This window comes from Nerophis ophidion, linkage group LG10 (genome assembly GCF_033978795.1).
Source record: "Nerophis ophidion isolate RoL-2023_Sa linkage group LG10, RoL_Noph_v1.0, whole genome shotgun sequence".
Lineage (NCBI taxonomy): Eukaryota > Metazoa > Chordata > Actinopteri > Syngnathiformes > Syngnathidae > Nerophis > Nerophis ophidion.
Genome location: NC_084620.1, coordinates 60992078 through 61013103, shown reverse-complemented (window position 1 = coordinate 61013103; position 21026 = coordinate 60992078). Strand labels below are relative to the sequence as shown.

Sequence of the window (21026 nt, the reverse complement as noted above, 5' to 3'; positions counted from 1 at the left end):
ATAAAGATTTGATACGTTTATGATGTCTCAGGTGTGAGTCACTACCATAGGGCCCCACAGCACACTGGATTCCAGTTCATTAACACTGGATATTGTTCAGATAAGTTACATTTAACAACTTGCACACAAAGCTACACTGGAGGTGAATATGACCTGCACATTTTTCCGCGGATGCGTACGGATAAGGTTAGGTGGGATTCACCCTGGATAACTTTATCCAGCTTAGTGCAAACAAGGCCTTAGACTCGGAATGTACGAAACATGTATTATTTTGTTGCTTTACGACTTTACATCCAGGCTTCACTCCTCTTTTGTTTTGTTTTGTTTTTTGTTTTTCGCTCCGTGTGTCTGCACTACTTTGTCTAACATACAAACCCCGTTTCCATGTGAGTTGGAAAATTGTGTTAGATGTAAATATAAACAGATTACAATGATTTGCAAATCCTTTTCAAGCCATATTCAGTTGAATATGCTACAAAGACAACATATTTCATGTTCAAACTGATAAACTTTTTTTTTTGCAAATAATCATTAACTTTACAATTTGATGCCAGCAACACGTGACAAAGAAGTTGGGAAAGGTGGCAATAAATACTGATAAAGTTGAGGAATGCTCATCAAACACTTATTTGGAACATCCCACAGGTGTGCAGGCTAATTGGGAACAGGTGGGTGCCATGATTGGCTATAAAAGCAGCTTCCATGAAAGGATGGGGCGAGGTACACCCCTTTGTCCACAACTGCGTGAGCAAATACCGTATTTTCCACGCTATAAGCCGCACCTAAAAACCACAAATTTTCTCAAAAGCTGACAGTGTTATAACCCTTTGCGCCCTATATATGGATTAATATAAATATGTATTTTCATAAAGTTTAGGTCTCGCAACTACAGTAAACGGCCACCATCTCTTTTTCCCGTAGAAGAGGAAGCGCTTCTTCTTCTACGGCATGGGTGTCAAACTCTGGCCCACGGGCCAAATTTGGCCCGCCGTTTAATTTCATTTGGCCCTTGAGGCAATATCAAATTAACATTAGAGCTGGCCCGCCGGTAACACCACATTCACCGCTAATACTCATACTTGCCAACCCTCCCGATTTTCCCAGGAGACTCCCGAAGTTTAGTGCCCTTCCCCAAAATCTCCCTGGGCAACCATTCTCCCGATTTCCACCCGGACAACAATATTGGGAGCGTGCCTTAAAGGTACTGCCTTTAGCGTCCTCTACAACATGTCGTCACGTCCTCTTTTCCTCCATATGGCCGAGTCACATAATATATGCAGCTTTCACAAACACATACTTGGTCAACAGCCATACAGGTCACACTGAGGGCGGCCGTATTAAAAACTTTAACATTGTTACAAATATGCGCCACACTGTGAACCCACACCAAATAAGAATGACAAAACATTTCGGGAGAACACCCGCACCGTAACACAACATAAACACAACAGAACAAATACCCAGAACCACTTGCAGCACTAACTCTTCCGGAACGCTACAATATAAACCCCCTGATACTACCAAACCCCGCCCACCTCATTTTTATTTAATTTTTGAATTTACTAGCCTGTGGAAAAAGTTAATGTTGATATTTACCTCAGAAGGCTGCAAATAGAAAAGAGGCATTAATTTTTTTAATTACGTTTTATTTAATATACCACTGATGTTTTTTCGTTTGTTTTTTGAAAGTTGATTTTGCACTATTACCTTATATAAACTTTGCCTGTTCCATGGGAGGAAGCCCGAGTACCCGCAGGGAACCCACGCAGTCACGGGGAGAACATGCAAACTCCACACAGAAAGATCCCGAGCCCGGGATTGAACCCAGGATTACTCTTGACCTTCGTATTGTGAGGCAGATGCACTAACCCCTGTTCCACCGTGCTGCCCTATTTAAGCCTTGCTTGTTCAATATTCATTGCAAAACTTGTTTGGGTCCCTATTAAAAGGTTCATTTGTTCGACCTTGGCCCGCGGCTTTGTTCAGTTTTAAATTCTGGCCCACTCTGTATTTGAGTTGGACACCCCTGTTCTACGGTAAGCAACCGCCCACCTGGAAAGAGGAAGCGCTTCTTCTTCTACGGTACGCAACCGCCAAGGTAAGCACCCGCCCCCGTAGAAAAAGAAGCGCGCGGCTAATACGATTAATTTCATTTGTGTGTTTCTGTACAGACGACCACAAAATGGCTCCTACCAAGAGACACGCATACAACGCAGAATTCAAACTCAAGGCAATAAGTCACGCAGAAAAAAACAGAAATAGAGCAGCAGCGAGAGAATTGACCATAAATGAATCAATGGTGCGTAGGTGGAGGAAGCAACAAGATGACCTGCGCCATTTTGGATGCCGTATTCGCCCAACTTTTTAATTCAGACACCGAAGAAGAAGAATTTGAGGGATTTATGGATGAGGAATAACTTCAGAAAGTGAGCTTTAAATGTTTATTTTGTGTGCTGTGACATTAACGAGCAACGTTGAGTTATTGATGTTGCTATTGCTCTGCAATATTTTGAATGTTACTATTGTTGTGATTGCACATTTGTACACTGGTTTGTATGAAATATATTATTAAAGTTTGACTGACCTATCTGACTGTTTTTTTGACATTCCCTTTAGCACAGTGTAGGCGCGGCTTATAGGTGAACAAAGTTTTTAAATATGCCATTCATTGAAGGTGCGGCTTATAGCGCGGCAAATACGGTAGTCAAACAGTTTAAGAACAACGTTTCTCAAAGTGCAATAGCAAGAAATTTTGTGATTTCAACATCTACGCTCCATAATATCATCAAAAGGTTCAGAGAATCTGGAGAAATCACTCCACGTAAGCGGCATAGCCGGAAAACCACTGTCACTAAAAAAAGTTTGTCGCTACATCTGTAAGTGCAAGGTAAAGCTCTGCTGTGCAAAGCGAAAGCCATTTATCAACAACATCCAGAAACGCCGCCGGGAGATCATCTAAGATGGACTGATGCAAAGTGGAAAAGTGTTCTGTGGTCTGACGAGTCCACATTTCAAATTGTTTTTGGAAATATTCGACATTGTGTCATCTGGACCAAAGGGGAAGCAAACCATCCAGACTGTTATTGACGCAAAGTGTAAAAGCCAGCATGTGTGATGGTATGGGGGTGCATTAGTGCCCAAGGCATGGGTAACTTACACATCTGTGAAGGCACCATTAATGCTGAAAGGTACATACAGGTTTTGGAACAACATATGCTGCCATCTAAGCGCCGTCTTTATCATGGACACCCCTGCTTATTTCAGCAAGACAATGCCGAGCCACATTCAGCAAGTGTTACAACAGCGTGGTTTCGTAGTAAAAGAGTGTGGGTACTTTCCTGGCCCGCCTGCAGTCCAAACCTGTCTCCCATGGAAAATGTGTGGCGCATTATGAAGGGTAAAATACGACAGTGGAGACCCCGGACTGTTGAAGGACTGAAGCTCTACATAAAAAAAGAATGGGAAATAATTCCACTTTCAAAGCTTCAACAATTAGTGTTCTCAGTTCCCAAGCGTTCATTGAGTGTTGTTAAAAGAAAAAGTGATGTAACACAGTGGTGAACATGCCCTTTCCCAACTACTTTGGCACGTGTTGCAGCCATGAAATTCTAAGGTAATTATTATTTGCAAAAAAAAAATAAAGTTTATGAGTTTGAACATCAATTATGTTGTCTTTGTAGCATATTCAACTGAATATGGGTTAAAAATGATTTGCAGATCATTGTATTCTGTTTATATTTACATCTAACACAATTTCCCAACTCATATGGAAACACGGTTTGTAAATTGTGCGTCGCTTAAGTCAGCAAAGCGTCCTTCTCCATTTAAACACCTTCGACTAGCGCTAAGTAGTAGAAATGGTTCTAGTACATCCAAGTTTCTCGCTACGTCTCGTCTTTTTATTTTGTTTTCCAACTCGCCTTTGCCGACAGTTGCAAAAAGTGTGCAAGCTGCACGCCCGCAGATACACGCTAACCACCTCTATAAATACACTTTAAGGGGGCATTACCACCCTTTTTGTCCCGCTTTTTATCTTCAACATTTTAATTAAGTGGGCTTTCATTTACTCTTTGTAACAAGGAGACATTGTTTGTGTGTTTTTTTTGGGGGGGCCTAATCTGGGGATTGAGCAGGCTGCGTAATTACAGGCCGTGTTGCTTTGAAACCATGACAAAAGACAAAAATATGACATTTCCTAACGGGATATTACAGTTTTTCTTGTTGTTTTCAAGTTAAAAAAAAAAAAAGGCAGGGGATGCTTTTTGACACGTCCACTGCAGTGGACGTTAGTTTATGGCCTATTTCAGTCATGAAAGATATAAGAGGAACTACGGTAAGTCAATTTAGCTACACACTTAAACACTTTTATGGATAACCAGCAGCAGATTGCCTAACTTATTTTTGCACTTTAATTGGATTCGGGTGTGAGAGTAAGCAAAAGGCTTCACTGATGAAACGCTGGCAAACAGGTTTGTTTACATTCATTTAATGGCAGCAAGACATTGTTAAAAAGTTGGCACAGGGACATTTTTACCACTGTGTTACATGGCCTTTCCTTTTAACAACACTCAGTAAACATTTGGGAACTAAGGAGACCAATTCTGGAAGCTTTCCAGCTGGACTTCTTTCCCATTCTTGCTTGATGTACAGCTTAAGTTTCATATTTTCAATGGGAGACAGGTCTGGACTACAGACAGCCCAGTTTAGTACCCACACTCTTTTACGATAAAGCTATATTGTTCTAACACGTGGCTTGCTAAAAAATAAGCAGGGGCGTCCATGATAACGTTGCTTGGATGGCAAGAAATGTTGTTCCAAAACCTGTATGTACCTTTCAGCATTAATGGTGCCTTCACAGATGTGTAAGTTACCCATGCCTTGGGCACTAATGCACCCCCATACCATCACACATGCTGGCTTTTGTACTTTACGTTTTTAACAATTCGGATGGTCATTTGTTCCGGAGGACACAACATCCACAGTTTCCAAAAACAATTTGAAATGTGGACTCAGGGAGACTGAGCTTTTTGCTCCGTCGCTCTCAGTCTATGGAACGCTCTCCCTGACCACCTGAAGGCACCACAGACTGTTTATTTTTAAAATAAACTTTTTTTTTAGATTAGATTAGATAGTACTTTATTTTTTCCCTAGGAGAGTTCCTTCAGGAAGATTAAAATGTTCAGCACATCCCATTCAAGATCAGACAAACATTAAAGGGAGACAGAACAGGATCGCTGTCATGTATACTAGTATATGTATACTAGTACTAGCTATTAGGCTGTTCTAGTTTTTATTTTTATTATCTTTTTTGTTTTTATTTTTGATACACTGTAGCACTTTGAGGTTGTTTACTCAATGTAAAGTGCTTTTTACAAATAAAATATATTATTATTATTACTCATCAAACCACAGAACACTTTTCCACCACTTCAAGATGGCGGCCCAATTTCTCGCGTACAACATCCAATGCTGCGCCTACTTATAACATAATTGTATTCTCCTACGGTGTGTAGTGAAGCATGTTTAGCTATACCTCCTCCTGCAGTGATAAGAGTACTTGAAAGAAAATTACTTTATTTGTCGCCATGGAGACCAGGATTAGTGATGTAGAAGTAGCTAAAACACTGCAGATTGTGGATGGATGTTAGCTACTAGATAGCTATGTTTTAAAGCACCTCTTGCAGGGTGGCACTTCACCTTTATCGTTATTTTTTTTAGCCAAAGTGCGTACATTCTCCCTTTTCTGTCTCCACCCTGTTTCTGCTTGTAAGTACTCCTTGCTTACACGTTGCCTAACATGCTCCTATGCCCGTTTAACCAGCGATATGACGACGGTGGGAGGAATAAAAAGTACTGGTATTTTTCAGAACCAGTATAGTACCGTTTTCAATTCATTATTGTGGCAGCAGTAGGTATCATTACAGTGGCATTTGTTTACATTTAGTAGCGTTAGCCTGTTAGCGATGAGATATTGTATCCTCCGATGGTTGTCTGGTAAAGCACGTTTAGCTATTCCTCGTCCTGCAGTGATAAGGCTACTTTTAACAACAACTACAACAACAACAAAACTTAGATTTATATCACGCTTTTCTTATCACTCAAAGCGCTCACAAAGAAGTGGGACTCAACATTCATTCACACCTGGTGGTGGTAAGCTACATCTGTAGCCACAGCTGCAGTTTAAGCGGCACCGGGGGCAAAGGGTGAAGTGTCCTGCCCAAGGACACAACAGCAGCGATTGTTGGATGTCAATAGGTGGGAAGATAACCTGCAACCCTCAGGTTTCTGGCCGCCCGCTCTACCCACTACGCCATGCCGCCAGACACTCACTTAGGGATTTGAAAAGTAGCTAAAACGCTGCCGACAGCAAATGGACATGTCTTAAAGAACCTCTTCCTGAGGGTTTTTCAGGTTTATAACTTTACCTTTATTGTCAGTTTTTAAGACAAATTGCGTCTGTTCTCCCTTTTCTGTCTCCACCCTGTTTCTGCTTGTAAGTACTCACGTACGTGTTGCCTGACATGCTCCTTTGTTCGTTTCACCAGGCAAGAGAAAGTAAAAGTACATTTATTTTTTTCATAACCGGTATAGTACCGTTTTTAATTCATTAGTGCGGCGGTACTTTATTAGTACCGTTATACAGTGCAACCATACTTTTTTTTTAATATATTGTGGCCACTAGATGTCGCTAAAACATTTTTTACCACTACGCTTCAATTTAAAAACATCACAAGCCTGTAAGTCGGATGATTAAATGATAAGTAAGGTAGTGTTTTTCATACCATTGTCGTCTGTTTCACTAGATTCACTTGAATTTTCTAACATTCCACACTGCAAAATAAGAGTATGTCTAATTATGATTCACGCTGATGCAGGGAGTCTTATTATGCGTTGTGTAGGTTTTTTTTAAATTAAAGACACTTTATTACTTATTGGCCACCTGTGTTGGAAACACATACACAGGTGTCTACTTTCTGGCGGACTGATATCTGCTCCTTCTCATTAAAAAGTCCGAAGGAAGAGGAAGTAAACAACATTCATTCATACAAAAACAATCATTTAAATTACATTAACAAAAATGTTTTATCACAAAAAAATAAAATAATGCACAAATCCACATACCTGTGTTGGAAACACGAAACACATACACAGGTCTCTACTTTCTGGCGGACTGATATCTGAGATCGACAGGCGGATCGGTGCAGCGTCTTCAGTAATGCGGACGTTGTATCGATCCGTTGTGGTGAAGAAGGAGCTGAGCCGGAAGGCAAAGCTCTCAATTTACCGGTCGATCTACGTTCCCATCCTAATTAAAAATGTCGAGCAAAGCGAGACCAGCTTGCTAGTAAATAAATACAATTTAAAAAATAGAAGCAGCTCACTGGTAAGTGCTGCTATTTGAGCTATTTTTAGAACAGGCCAGCGGGCGACTCATTTGGTCCTTACGGGCGACCTGGTACCCGCGGGCACCGCGTTGGTGACCCCCGATATAGCGAAGAAAACATCACACTATTACACCGATATCGAGTTGATATCAATATCGGTCAAACGCCAGAGCTCCATGACAAAAACAACATTATTTACCACAAAGTATGAGTATTAGGGCTGAGTTGTATTAGTAATGCTGCAGTGAGGATTAGCACAGGTCTTAGTCCTGCTCCGGCACCTGCTGGGTGTAAGCTCCACACACTAATCACTGCACAATTACACTGATACTGTAAGCCAGCGGCGATGTGAGGTGGTGTATTGTCCTACTAACACTAAAGCACTGCAAGCAATACGAGTATAGGCCCTACATGATGGCTCATTGATGCTTTGTTTGCTGAGGTCAATATCAAAGATAATCCTTTAAGGCAGGGGTGTCGAACTCAAATACAGAGTGGGCCAAAATTTAAAACTGAACAAAGCCGCGGGCCAAGGTTAAACAAATTAACCTTCTAATAGGGACCCAAACAAGTTTTGAATTGAATATTGAATGAGCAAGGCTTGTATAACTATATAGTGACATGCAAAATCCATCCATCCATCCATCCATCCATCCATCCATCCATCTTCTTCCGCTTATCCGAGGTGGGGTCGCGGGGGCAACAACCTAAGCAGGGAAACCCAGACTTCCCTTTCCCCAGCCACTTCGTCTAGCTCTTCCCGGGGGATCCCGAGGCGTTCCCAGGCCAGCCGGGAGACATAGTCTTCCCAACGTGTCCTGGGTCTTCCCCATGGCCTCCTACCAGCTTGACGTGCCCTAAACACCTCCCTAGGGAGGCGTTCAGGTGGCATCCTGACCAGATGCCCGAACCACCTCATCTGGCAGCGGCTTTACTTTGAGTTCCTCCCGGATGGCAGAGCTTCTCACCCTATCTCTAAGGGAGAGACCCGCCACACGACATGCAAAATCAATTTTCAAATAACAATAATAATGATAATTTAAAAATACCAATGGTATATTAAAAAAAAAGTTTAAAAAAAAGTGAATGCCTCTTTCTTATTTGCTGATTTGATGTACATATCAACATTAACTTGGCGGGGTTTGGTGGTAGCGTGGGGTGTATATTGTAGCATCTCGAAACAGTTAGTGCTGCAAAGGGTTCTGGGTATTTGTTCTGTTGTGTTTATGTTGTGTTACGGTGCGGATGTTCTCCCTAAATGTGGTTGTCATTCTTGTTTGGTGTGGGTTCACAGTGTGGCGCTTATTTGTAACAGTGTTAGTTGTTTACACGGCCATCCTCAGTGTGACCTGTATGGCGGTTGACCAAGTATGCATTGCATTCACTTGTTTGTGTGTAAAGTCCGCATATAGTATGTGACTGGGCCGGCACAATGTTTGTATGGAGAAAATGCGGACGGGACGACAGGTTGTAGAGGACGTTGAATGCAGTTTCTTTAAGGCACGTCCCCAAGGATGTTGTTTGGCTGTAAATAGAGAGAAATTCGGGAGAATGGTTGCCCTGGGGTATTTTCAGCAAGGGCGCTGAAATTCGGGAGTCTCCCGGGAAAATCGTGAGGGTTGGTAAGTATGAGTATTAGCGGTGAATGTGGTGTTACCGGCGGGCCAGCTCTAATGTTAATTTGATATTGCCTCAAGGGCCAAATTAAATTACACGGTGGGCCAAATTTGGCCCGCGGGCCAGAGTTTGACACCCATGCTTTAAGGAGTATCTCTCCACGTTAACTCTGCTTGTTTACTCTCACAAAAGCAACAACAACAACGAAGACACCGTCAAAGGTGTGTGTCCACTTTAATGACATTCAGCATATTGATGAGTCAGCAGTATTTGTAACTCTTGCAGGGGTCCACTATAGGAGCCCTGCAGGCTAAATGTGGCCCTCATCATGGAAACCTTGCAGAAACATAAACATTAATGGAGGACGCTTGCTCTCTGAGCACTTTTGCAGTCACATGTACTATTATTATTGTTTATGTTATCAATCAATCAATCAATGTTTATTTATATAGCCCCAAATCACAAATGTCTCAAAGGACTGCACAAATCATTACGACTACAACATCCTCGGAAGAACCCACAAAAGGGCAAGGAAAACTCACACCCAGTGGGCAGGGAGAATTCACATTCAGTGGGACGCCAGCGACAATGCTGACTATGAGAAACCTTGGAGAGGACCTCAGATGTGGGCAACCCCCCCCCTCTAGGGGACCGAAAGCAATGGATGTCGAGCGGGTCCAACATGATACTGTGAAAGTTCAATCCATAGTGGCTCCAAGACAGCAGCGAGAGTCCCGTCCACAGGAAACCATCTGTTAACACTAACACACCCTTTTGTTAGGTGTGTTATTATTGTTTATGTTAGGTGCGCAAAAAAATAAAAATTGATATATAGATATATATACACACATATATATATATATATATATATATATATATATATATATATATATATATATATATTCCCTCAATCATCTCCTGATGATTGAGGGAACTCCTCATGAAACAGTTCTGTAGAGATGAAGTAGTCTTGTGATTTTTCCCACACCTATATATATATATATATATATATATATATGTATATATATATATATATGTATATATATATATATATATATATATATATATATATATATATATAGTATGACATTCATCCATCCATCCATCCATCCATTTTCTACCGCTTATTCCCTTTCGGGGTCGCGGGGGGCGCTGGCGCCTATTTCAGCTACATTCGGAAATATATGTTTATATATATATATATATATGTATATATATATCTATATATATATATAGATATATATATAAATATATATATAAACATATATTTCCGAATGTAGCTGAGATAGGCGCCAGCGACCCCCGCGACCCCGAAAGGGAATAAGCGGTAGAAAATGGATGGATGGATGGATGGATATATATTTATATACAGTATACACATATATATATATAAATATATATATTTCATAAATACATATATATGTATTTATGTATATATATATATATATATTTATATACAGTATACATATATAAATATATATATATATATATATAACAAAATATATATATTTCATAAATCCATAAATAAAAACAGTATTGTGCTGCATACGTCAGCAGTTTGCTTACTTACTACTAAAAGTCAAGTAGCCTAGTTTGTTCACTATTTTATTCAACGCACAAATTGCAATAACAAACATATATTTAATATATCATACGATTTGTCTTTAAAAAAATAAATCCAATAATGACGTTTATTTATACCAAAATATTGTTATAGCGACAACCCTACTTTAAACACAACACAAAAAACTGTGCAATACCCGACAGTCAAATTAAACATAAAGAGGATCAACTTTTCTATTTAATAGCAAAGTTAAAACAACTAACTAAACTCCCCTTTTGCATTTGCTGCGTGCACATTGTCACTCGCACTGTGTCGTGACTTTACCTGGTCTGCTCCTTTTCTCGGCCACAATCGTAGGAGGGAGAGGGGGGGAGTCAGTGTCGACAACGCTGTGGACAGGTCCTGAAATGTTCACACCACACCTCGCTTGTCCATCGCTTTCATATTCAGCCAACAAAACTAAAAACATGCAAAACCCATCCGGTGTCATGACACTGAGTCCACTCAAGCAGGAAAGAAGACAAAGGATCACATATTGATGAACTACTTAGTATGACAGAAGGATGGCTCTTTTCAACCGTGGTGAAAGAGACTCCACAAAGCCAACAGTTGTTTCTTTTCAACTAATTTGCATATAAGAGAGTGTGACTGTGTGAATATCAACACATGCTGCACACTAATGGGCGTGCATGGCTCCCCTCCAGTCCACCACCTGAAAAGTTTCACTTTGAAACTTCAGAGACCAACATTTGAACTGACTTTCAATATGGATTAAACAATCTCTATTTAAACTCAAAAGCAGTCGTCAATGTTGGTTGAGGGTTCTCTTCCCATTCCAAAACCTGATCGGCCATGTTTTTGTTACCTTTTTCCAATAATCATGTTCACCAAAACACACGAATGTTCCACCAAGTCTGGAGCTGCATTTCAATTACCTAAATATGGTAGTAAGAACCCAGCGGGTGCAAGACATTGAAACAAGGTTGAAATCTCGTTGGATTAGATCCTGATGTGGAGCAACTCAAACTTAGCGTTGGAACAACATGCTTTTTGACGACGTTTAATCAATGTTGGGTTCTGACCTTGATTTAACCGTTCAAATTTTGGTCATTTTCCAACACAAATACAATGTTGAAACAACATTGTGGAGAGGGGCGTGGTCCACGTGTTCCCTGTGGGCGGGGTGTGTGCGGGGGCCGGCCATGGAGCAGCCAACAGGTGAGTGGATATCTCAGCTGGAACGAGTTATCTAATCACCTGTGCCTTTATTAGCAGCGCCAGAGACCATGAGCAGGGGAGATGACAAGAGACTAAAGGAACAAGAAAGCTGAAAAGCAACGGAGGACCGAAAGAACGAGAGGGCTGAAAAGCAAATCAGAAACTTTTAAAACGGCAGCACACGGAAAAAATAAAATAACTCTCCTGTTCAAAGCCCACGTCTCAAAGTGTTGTGGTCACATTGGTCCATCGAACCCCGGAAGGAGGAGTAAGACTTCCACTAACATGCTTTTTGCCAATGTTGAATTATTTCTGGAATCTGACGTTGATTTGCCCATGGAATTTTAGTCATTTTCCAACCAGTATCTTACAACACAAATACAACGTTGAAACATGATTTTTGACGACGTTTAATCAATGTTGGGTTCTGACCTTAATTTGACCATTGAATTTTGGTCATTTTCCAAGACAAATACAACGTTGAAACATCATTCTTTTTGACGACGTTTAGTCAATGTTAAATTTTGACGTTGATTTAACCGTTGAATTCCGGTCATTTTCCAACACAAACACAACGTTGAAACAACATGCTTTTTGACGATGTTTAATCAATGTTGGGTTCTGACCTTAATTTGACCATTGAATTTTGGTCATTTTCCAAATCAAATACAACATTGAAACAACATTCTTTTTGATTATGTTTAGTCAATGTTGAATTTTGATGTTGATTTAACCGTTGAATTTTGATAATTTTCCAACACAAATACAACATTAAAACAACATTCTTTTTGACGATGGTTAATCAATGTTGGTTTCTGACGATGATTTGACCGTTGAATTTTGGTCATTTTCCAAGACAAATACAACGTTGAAACATCATTCTTTTTGACGACGTTTAGTCAACGTTAAATTTTGACGTTGATTTAATCGTTGAATTTTGGTCCTTTTCCAACACAAACACAACGTTGAAACAACATGCTTTTTGACGATGTTTAATCAATGTTGGGTTCTGACCTTGATTTAATCATTGAATTTTGGTCATTTTCCAACACAAATACAACGTTGAAACAACATTCTTTTTGACGATGTTTAATCAATGTTGGGTTCTGACCTTGATTTAATCATTGAATTTTGGTCATTTTCCAACACAAATACAACGTTGAAACAACATTCTTTTTGACGACGTTTAATCAATGTTGGGTTCTGACCTTAATTTGACCATTGAATTTTGGTCAATTTCCAAAACAAATACAACGTTGAAACAACATTCTTTTTGACGATGTTTAGCCAATGTTGAATTTTGACGTTAATTTAACCGTTGAATTTTGGTCATTTTCCAACACAAATCAACGTTGAAACAACGTTCTTTTTGACGAGGTTTAATCAATGTTGGGTTCTGACGTTGATTTGACTGTTGAATTTTGGTCATTTTCCAACATGAATACAACATTGAAACAACATTTTTTTTGACGATGTTAAACAATGTTGGGTTCAGACGTTGATTTGACCGTTGAATTTTGGTCATTTTCCAAAACAAATACAACGTTGAAACCACATGCCTCTGGATGAGATTTAATCAATGTCTGGTTCTGACGTTGATTTAATCATTGAATTTTGGTCATTTTCCAACACAAATACAACATTGAAACAACATGATTTTTGATGACGTTTAATCAATGTTGGGTTTTGACGTTGTTTAACCGTTGAATTTTTGTCATTTTCCAAAACAAATACAACATTGAAACAACATTCTTTTTGACGACGTTTAATTAATGTTGGGTTCTGACATTGATTTGACAGTTGAATTTTGGTCATTTTCCAACACAAATACAACGTTGAAACAACATACTTTTTGACAACGTTTAATCAATGTTGGATTTTGATGTTGATTTGATTCATTAAGCATTGATTGATTACCTGTGCTTTAAACGGACACAATTTGAGTGCACACGGGCGTTTTGACCCCTGAAGTTTCGCCAAACCGACCTGCTGCATCCCCATCTAGGCTATGTAGCAAAAGGGTCGGGACTAAAGGGGGCGATAAAGCGGGTAAACAAAAAGATTGTCGTTTTCTAGTAAGTTTGAACCGACACTACGTAGTCATGTCCTGCACCCTGAGGGACTGAGTCTACTTAGTATACACACTGACGTGTAAGTGTGCTTGCACCGTTCCAGTCTTTACTTCCAAGTCCCAGCTGGAAGTCTTCCTCATTAAGGGTGAATTTGGTGTTTTGCACTTGATTGACAGGTGGGACATTTCTGTTGTTGCTGTCGCTCCCGTGTGTCCTTCTGTCTTTTACCTACCTGGGGTCCAATGTGACGCAAAATAGGGTCGAACAAAATTAGACCGAATGAAAAAAGGAACACTTTTACGTATCTCTTGTGTGTGACTGCCATCTACTGGTCACACTTATCACTACACAATATACTGTGGTGTCAGCTAATGGGGATCCATTCAATAAACACCATATAAAATTGCTTCGAGGTCGGTAAGCACAACCAGTATTATGCCGTACATTAGGCACACCAGGTTATAAGACGCACTGTTGATTTCTGAGAAAATGAAAACATTTTAGGTGCGCCTTACAGTCCGAAAAATAAGGTATTTTTTGATACTTTACAACCATATTGCAGTCTACACGTATCTCTTATGTGTGAGTGCCATCTACTGGTCACACTTATTACACCATGTATCATGGTGTCAACTAATGGGGATCCATTCAATAAACACCAAATAAAATAGCTTCGAGGTCGGTAAGCACAACCAGAATCATGTCGTGGATTATGCGCACCGGGTTATAAGGCGCACTGTGGATTTGTGAGAAAATGATACAATTTTTGATACAACGATATTGCAGTCTACACGTATTTCTTATGTGTGACCGCCATCTACCGGTCACACTAATCATTACACCATGGGGACGGCGTGGCGCAGTGGGAGAGTGGCCCTGGTTCAATCCCCACCTAGTACCAACCTCGTCACGCCCGTTGTGTCCTTGAGCAAGACAGTTCACCCTTGCTCCTGATGGGTGCTGGTTAGCGCTTTGCACGGCAGCTCCCTCCATCAGTGTGTGAATGTGTGTGTGAATGGGTGAATGTGGAAGTAGTGTCAAAGCGCTTTGATTACCTTGAAGGTCGAAAAGTGCTATACAAGTACAACCCATTTTTCATTTATCATTTACTGTGGTGTCAGCTAATGGGGATCCATTCAATAAATACCAAATAAAATTGCTTCGGGGTGGGTAAGCACAACCAGAATCATGCCGTACATTAGGCGCACCGGGTTATAAGGCGCACTGTTGATTTTTGAGAAAATGAAAATTTTTTAAAGTCAAAAAAATATGGTATTTTTGATACAATACAACCATATTGCAGCCTACATGATTCTCTTATGTGTGACTGCCATCTACTGGTCACACTCATCATTACACCATGTACCGTGGTGTCAGCAAATGGGGATCCATTTAATAAATACCAAATAAAATTGCTTCGAGGTCGGTGAGCACAACCAGAATTGTGCCGTGCATTAGGCGCACTGGGTTATAAGGCGCACTGTTGATAAAAAAAAAAAGAAAATTTTTTAGGTGCGCCTTAAAGTAAAAAAAATATGGTGTTTTTGATACCAAATAAAATTGCTTCGATGTCGGTAAGCACAACCAGAATTATGCCGTACATTTGGTGCACCGGGTTGTAAGACGCACCGTTGATTTTTGAGAAAATGAAAAGATTTTAGGTGCGCCTTATTGTCCGAAAAAGATGGTATTTTTGATACCATATTGCAGTCGACACGTATCTCTTATGTGTGACTGCCATCTACTGGTCACACTTATCACTACACCATGTACTGTGGTGTCAGCGAATGGGGATCCATTCAATAAACACCAAATAAAATTGCTTCGATGTCGGTAAGCACAACCAGAATCATGCCGTACATTAGGCACACCGGGTTGTAAGACGCACTGTTGATTTTTGAGAAAATTAAAGGATTTTAAGTGCGCCTTATAGTCCGAAAAATATGGTGTCCTTGATACTTTAATATTTTATAGTCTGGAAAATACGGTATTTTTGATACTTTAAAACCATAAAAACACTAAGACATTTTCGTAATAGTTTAAAGTAATACAGTACAAACATAGCAAGTCTTGTAGTCAAAAAGGGTGCAGTTACCCAACGTCATGTCTTGTCAAAGCATCCTCTGGCTAGAAACTGTTGAGTGAATGGACCTGCACTCTCACCCGTGCAGATAACGCCATCAAACCTATTTAGGTAACCATGGGGAGAAAAAAACAAAAATCTTTACCAAGAAATTGTCCTGTCTATGTGAACATGTTTTGTTTTAGTCATGTTCTGTTTGTTTTTTGGCCACTCAGTTCCTGTTTTTGCATTTCCTGGTTTGTTTTGTCACCATGATTACCCATTAGTTTTCACCTGTCCTCATGTCTCACACCTGTTTTCACTAATCACCACAGTATTATTTAAGTCTGTCTGTTTCTGTTGTTCATTCTGGCAACATCACCCACTACTCTACGCACCTTGTAATCCATGCCAATGATCCATGTCCCGTTCTCGTTCCGTTCCAAGTAAGTTTTCTCGTTATTTATGACACAGTGCAAGTTTTTGTTTTATGTTATAAATGATAAATGGGTTGTACTTGTATAGTGCTTTTCTACCTTCAAGGTACTCGAAGCTCTTTGACACTACTTCCACATTCACCCATTCACACACACATTCACACATTGATGGAGGGAGCTGCCATGCAAGGCGCTAACCAGCACCCATCAGGAGCAAGGGTGAAGTGTCTTGCTCAGGACACAACGGACGTGACGAGGTTGGTACTAGGTGGGGATTGAACCAGGGACCCTCGGGTTGCGCACGGCCACTCTACCACTGCGCCACGCAGTGTTCATAGTTTTGCCTTAGTGCGAGTTTTGTTTTCACAGCCAAGTTTTTGTACCGCCATTGTGCGCGCCTTTTGTTTGCCTCTTTTTGTGCAGTTATAGTGTTAAAACAAAAGATGTCGTTACCTTCATGCCATCTCCGGTCCAAGTTCACTTGCGTCTCGGGAAAACAACCACCTCGTAGTCCAAGTATTGACAGAAATGAAACAAGTGAATACTGGTCTCGTTATCTCCGCCAAAAGGACACCCGTCAATCTCCGCGTTTGCAAAACATTCCTTTATTATAAATAAATCTCCTTTTCTTTTTTTCTTTTTTGTAGAAAACGGGGGCATGCGTCAACCATGGTGTGTTAGCCAAGACAGCAGAGGAGGAAACACTCATCTCAGTATGCAAGGACGACTCATCAGACGACGGTGAGACAAGGATGGGGGAGAAAAATAATCGCCACGATCACAAAAGTACTCACGAGTAGAGAAGAACGGCAAACAAGTTTTGAGTCTTCTTTTAAATATCTTTTGAGATCTCTATGTGTGGCCCTTATGGATACAACGTCTACGTGGGTTTTTTTCTTTTTTTTCTTCAGTTTTTAGTGTTTTCTTCTGGCCACACTCAAGGGTCCTATGGTATTTTTTTTCAACAGTTATGGTCGGACCATTGAGCAGCAGGAAAAGCAGGCACACCGATCGGCTGTTTGTGTTCCCACCTCTCGGCGGATGATGCGAAACGACACGAAAAAATGTCTCATGCTTGGATCCCGTCGGGCTTCCGGATGGTCCCGTCTTCCCACTCGGTCCCTTTTTGTTTCCTCCACGGAGCTCGAGGAACACTTCCTGTTTCGTCCCAAGCATCCGACGTAGTTTTTTTTTTTAATTTTTTTTTTCAGATGTTGTGATTGCTGTAGCTGACGTACGTGGTCTTAGTTGATGAAGCTGCAAGACAAGAAAACATGTTAAATGACAAAAGAGCCATGATTTAAACAAGTTGAAAAACTTATTCTGTGTCTTTAATTTACATCTCATTTGGTTTATACACTTTTATTTTGTGTTCCCCTACAATCCCTAGAATCTGGGAACGTAACATAAATTTGGGGGCTCGTCCGGGATGTATTTTTCTTGAATGTGAATTGTCTGTGGTTTGTTCACTTGTCTTGACATTTCAACTTTTGTAAGTATCTGCAGCCTAGTCTTGGGAAAGGTTAGACAGAGGCCTCTATACACCACACACGTAGGATTTGTTGGTGTATAGAGACACCAGGCTTAGTGGTGGCTGTCACCCTGGTATGTTTTGGACCCCCTCTTTGGCTAGAGTAGTTAGGTAGGATTTTGGTTTATGCTAATTAAATAGCTTTAGTTAGTCAGCTTACCTTTCTTTTCTAGAGGTGTTTTTTGGTATGTTTTGTTTATTTCTGTGACAGCACCTGTATTCCCTAAGCTAGGCTAGTGTTGTGTCTAGTTCCCCCACGATCCCTTTGAGCCATCTGGGAACGTAACATAAATTGGGGGCTTGTCCGGGATGTATTTTCCTTGAATGTAAATTGCAGTGGCTAGGATGGCGGAAGCGGGGATCGAACCTGGAACCCTCAAGTTGCTGGCACGGCCACTTTACCAACCGAGCTATACCGGCTATTTAAATAAATAATTTAACTTCGAAATACAGTGCAATTGACCATCGGTTGCTAAAACTTACCATGGACGCTGCAGTATTTTCTGCCAACTTCTAATGTAATTTGGAGAAATTACCATCCTTTAATAAAGTCTAACAGTTTTTTGGAGAACATTTTTTGGGTTTGCATGGACGGACGGGACGTGACACGCGGCGCTTTTATTGTGAAGGCAGGAAGTGCTGGAGCGTGAAAGGGAGCTCTCGACAGGTCGGGTAGGAACAAGACTCCTATGGACTAGGCGGTTCACAAAAAAAAAGTGCCTCTGGAGTTTTCTGCTCGGCTAGAAAAGCCCTTGGTTAAAATGTTTTGCTCTTCGGAGGGCTTTAATACTCACTTAGTTGCCATGAAAAGAGTCAACCAGGAAAACAAATGCTGGACCACACACATCCAGCATGGTGTGACAACAGCTATATAAATGTGTATAGTAGTAGAAATGGTGTTCTCTTACTCACTGTTGGTCTCCATGCTCTCACACAACTCCGTCTTCACCTCCCCGTTAGGCCGGTCGCCGCCCTTCTGCCCCAGTTTGCCCGACATGGTGGCGGCCGTCACGATGGCCTGCGTAAAGACAACATACGCTTTGTAGAACGCCCACACCAAGATTTTATTAGTATTTTTAAACATTTTATTTTGAAGAATAACCTAAGTAGGGGTCACGGCGCCCCCTGCTGTGTTGGCATGCACATCTTGCCAATGTAGAATTGTGCAACTGCTCCTGGTACAGGAATCAATTGATAAATAGTTTTAAATAAATAATATTAAAAAAAAAATTTGGAATAAAAAAGTACATTAACATTAATTAACTGCTACTGGTAATGATGAATAGAACGTAAAAAAAAAAAGATTAAAATATATTTTAATAAAAAACTATAATACCCTGCTTAGGCTGTTTCCCCCGCGACCCAACTTCGGATAAGCGGAAGAAGATGGATGGATGGATGGACTATAATACATTCATTTAAATAAAATAACCGCTGTTGGTATAGATACATACACTTTAGAAAAAATGGTTTTCTCATTGTGGAATAAATCATTTTCAATAAAATAACTGCTATTGTAAACAATATTCAGGAAAAAATATATTTTTGTATGAAAAAATATGAATTGATCAAAATACGTTAACTACTATTGGTGATAATAAGATAACGTGTGAAACCAATTCAATTAAATAAAGTTTGAAAGAAAAAAAATATTGAAACCATTTAAATAATGTATTTGGATTGGTTTGTTCAGAAAATGTAATTTTGTTGTATTTTGTAATAAAGTTCCATCCATAATTTACCTGCTATTGGTCATGACAAGTATAATTTAGAAAATAAGCACTATTGGTATCAATAAATACGATTTAGAAGAAAATAGTTCGCCTTCTGCCCAAATGCAGGTGAGATAAGCTCCAGTGACCCCCCGCAACCGCAAAAGGGTCAAGCGGTAGGAAATGGATGGATGGATAGTTGAATAAAAATGTAAAAATCTATTTCAATAAATTAACTGCTATTGTTAACAATATTCAGATTTATTTTCGAATAGAAAGTACTTTATTGATCCCTGGGGGAAATTCAGCACCACAGTTTGCTCACAATAGACAATAATAATAATATATAATATATAACATATATAATATATATAATATATAACATATATCATATATGAATCGGAAAAATATATTGTACATATATTCTACATTTAAGTGCAGTCAAGCTATAGCTGTTTATATATACAATATGATAAATAAATCAAATTAATTGTACTACTATTGTTAATAATAAGAAAATGTAAAAAATAAATCCATTTAAATAAAGTTTTAAAGAAAAAAAATATTGAAACCATTTAAATAATGTATTTGGATGGGTTTGTACAAAACAATTAACTTGGTCGTATTTTGTAAAGTGCAATGACAATAAAGTTCCATCCATAAGTTACCTGATATTGGTCATGACAAGTATCATTTAGAAAATAACCACTATTGGTATCAATATAAAAATAATACGATTTACAAAAAAATAGTTGAATAAAAATTGTAGCTGAGATAGGCGCCAGCGCCCCCCGCGACTCCGAAAGGGAATAAGCGGTAGAAAATGGATGGATGGATGAAAAATGTAAAAATCAATTTAAATAAATTAACTGCTATTGTTGACGATATTGTGTTTTTTTCATATATAAAATATGATAAATAATTTAAATCAATTGTACTACTATTGTTAATTATAAGAAAATGTTTGAAATAAATTCAATTATATACATTTTTCAAGAAAAAAAATATTGAATACATTTAAATAATTTATTTGGATGGGTTTGAACAGAAAAGTTCATTTTGTCGTATTATGTAAAGTGCAATGACAATAAAGTTCTATCCTGCTATGTCTTGTCTTTGTAGCATATTCAACTGAATATGAGTTGAAAAGGATTTGCAAATCATTGTATTCTGTTTATATTTACATCTAACACAATTTCCCAACTCATATGGAAACGGGGTTTGTACATACTCACACACATATACACACATAAATATACATATACATCTCTATCTCTCTCTCTCTCTCTATATATATATATATATATATATATATATATATATATATATATATATACATATTAACACGCATATACATATATACATACACACACCTATATATATATATATATATATATATATATATATATATATTTATATATATATACT

General features: G+C 39.3%; 1 protein-coding gene across 2 annotated transcripts in view; it reads right to left on the bottom strand.

Annotated features, from left to right (window-relative positions):
* Nucleotides 1-16938: 16938 nt before the first annotated feature.
* grm8a (glutamate receptor, metabotropic 8a) overlaps nucleotides 16939-21026 on the bottom strand; it is a 460233-nt gene continuing 456145 nt past the window's right edge. Inside the window, exons 13-14 of one of the 2 annotated variants that reach the window (XM_061914324.1) lie at nucleotides 18795-18904; nucleotides 16939-17612 (exon numbers count right to left, since the gene is read on the bottom strand). In XM_061914324.1, coding sequence (XP_061770308.1) covers nucleotides 17600-17612; nucleotides 18795-18904 — 123 coding nt within the window. In that variant the 3' untranslated portion in view covers nucleotides 16939-17599. The remainder of the gene's footprint in view (nucleotides 17613-18794; nucleotides 18905-21026) is intronic. The other variant, XM_061914323.1, reaches the window with a different exon arrangement.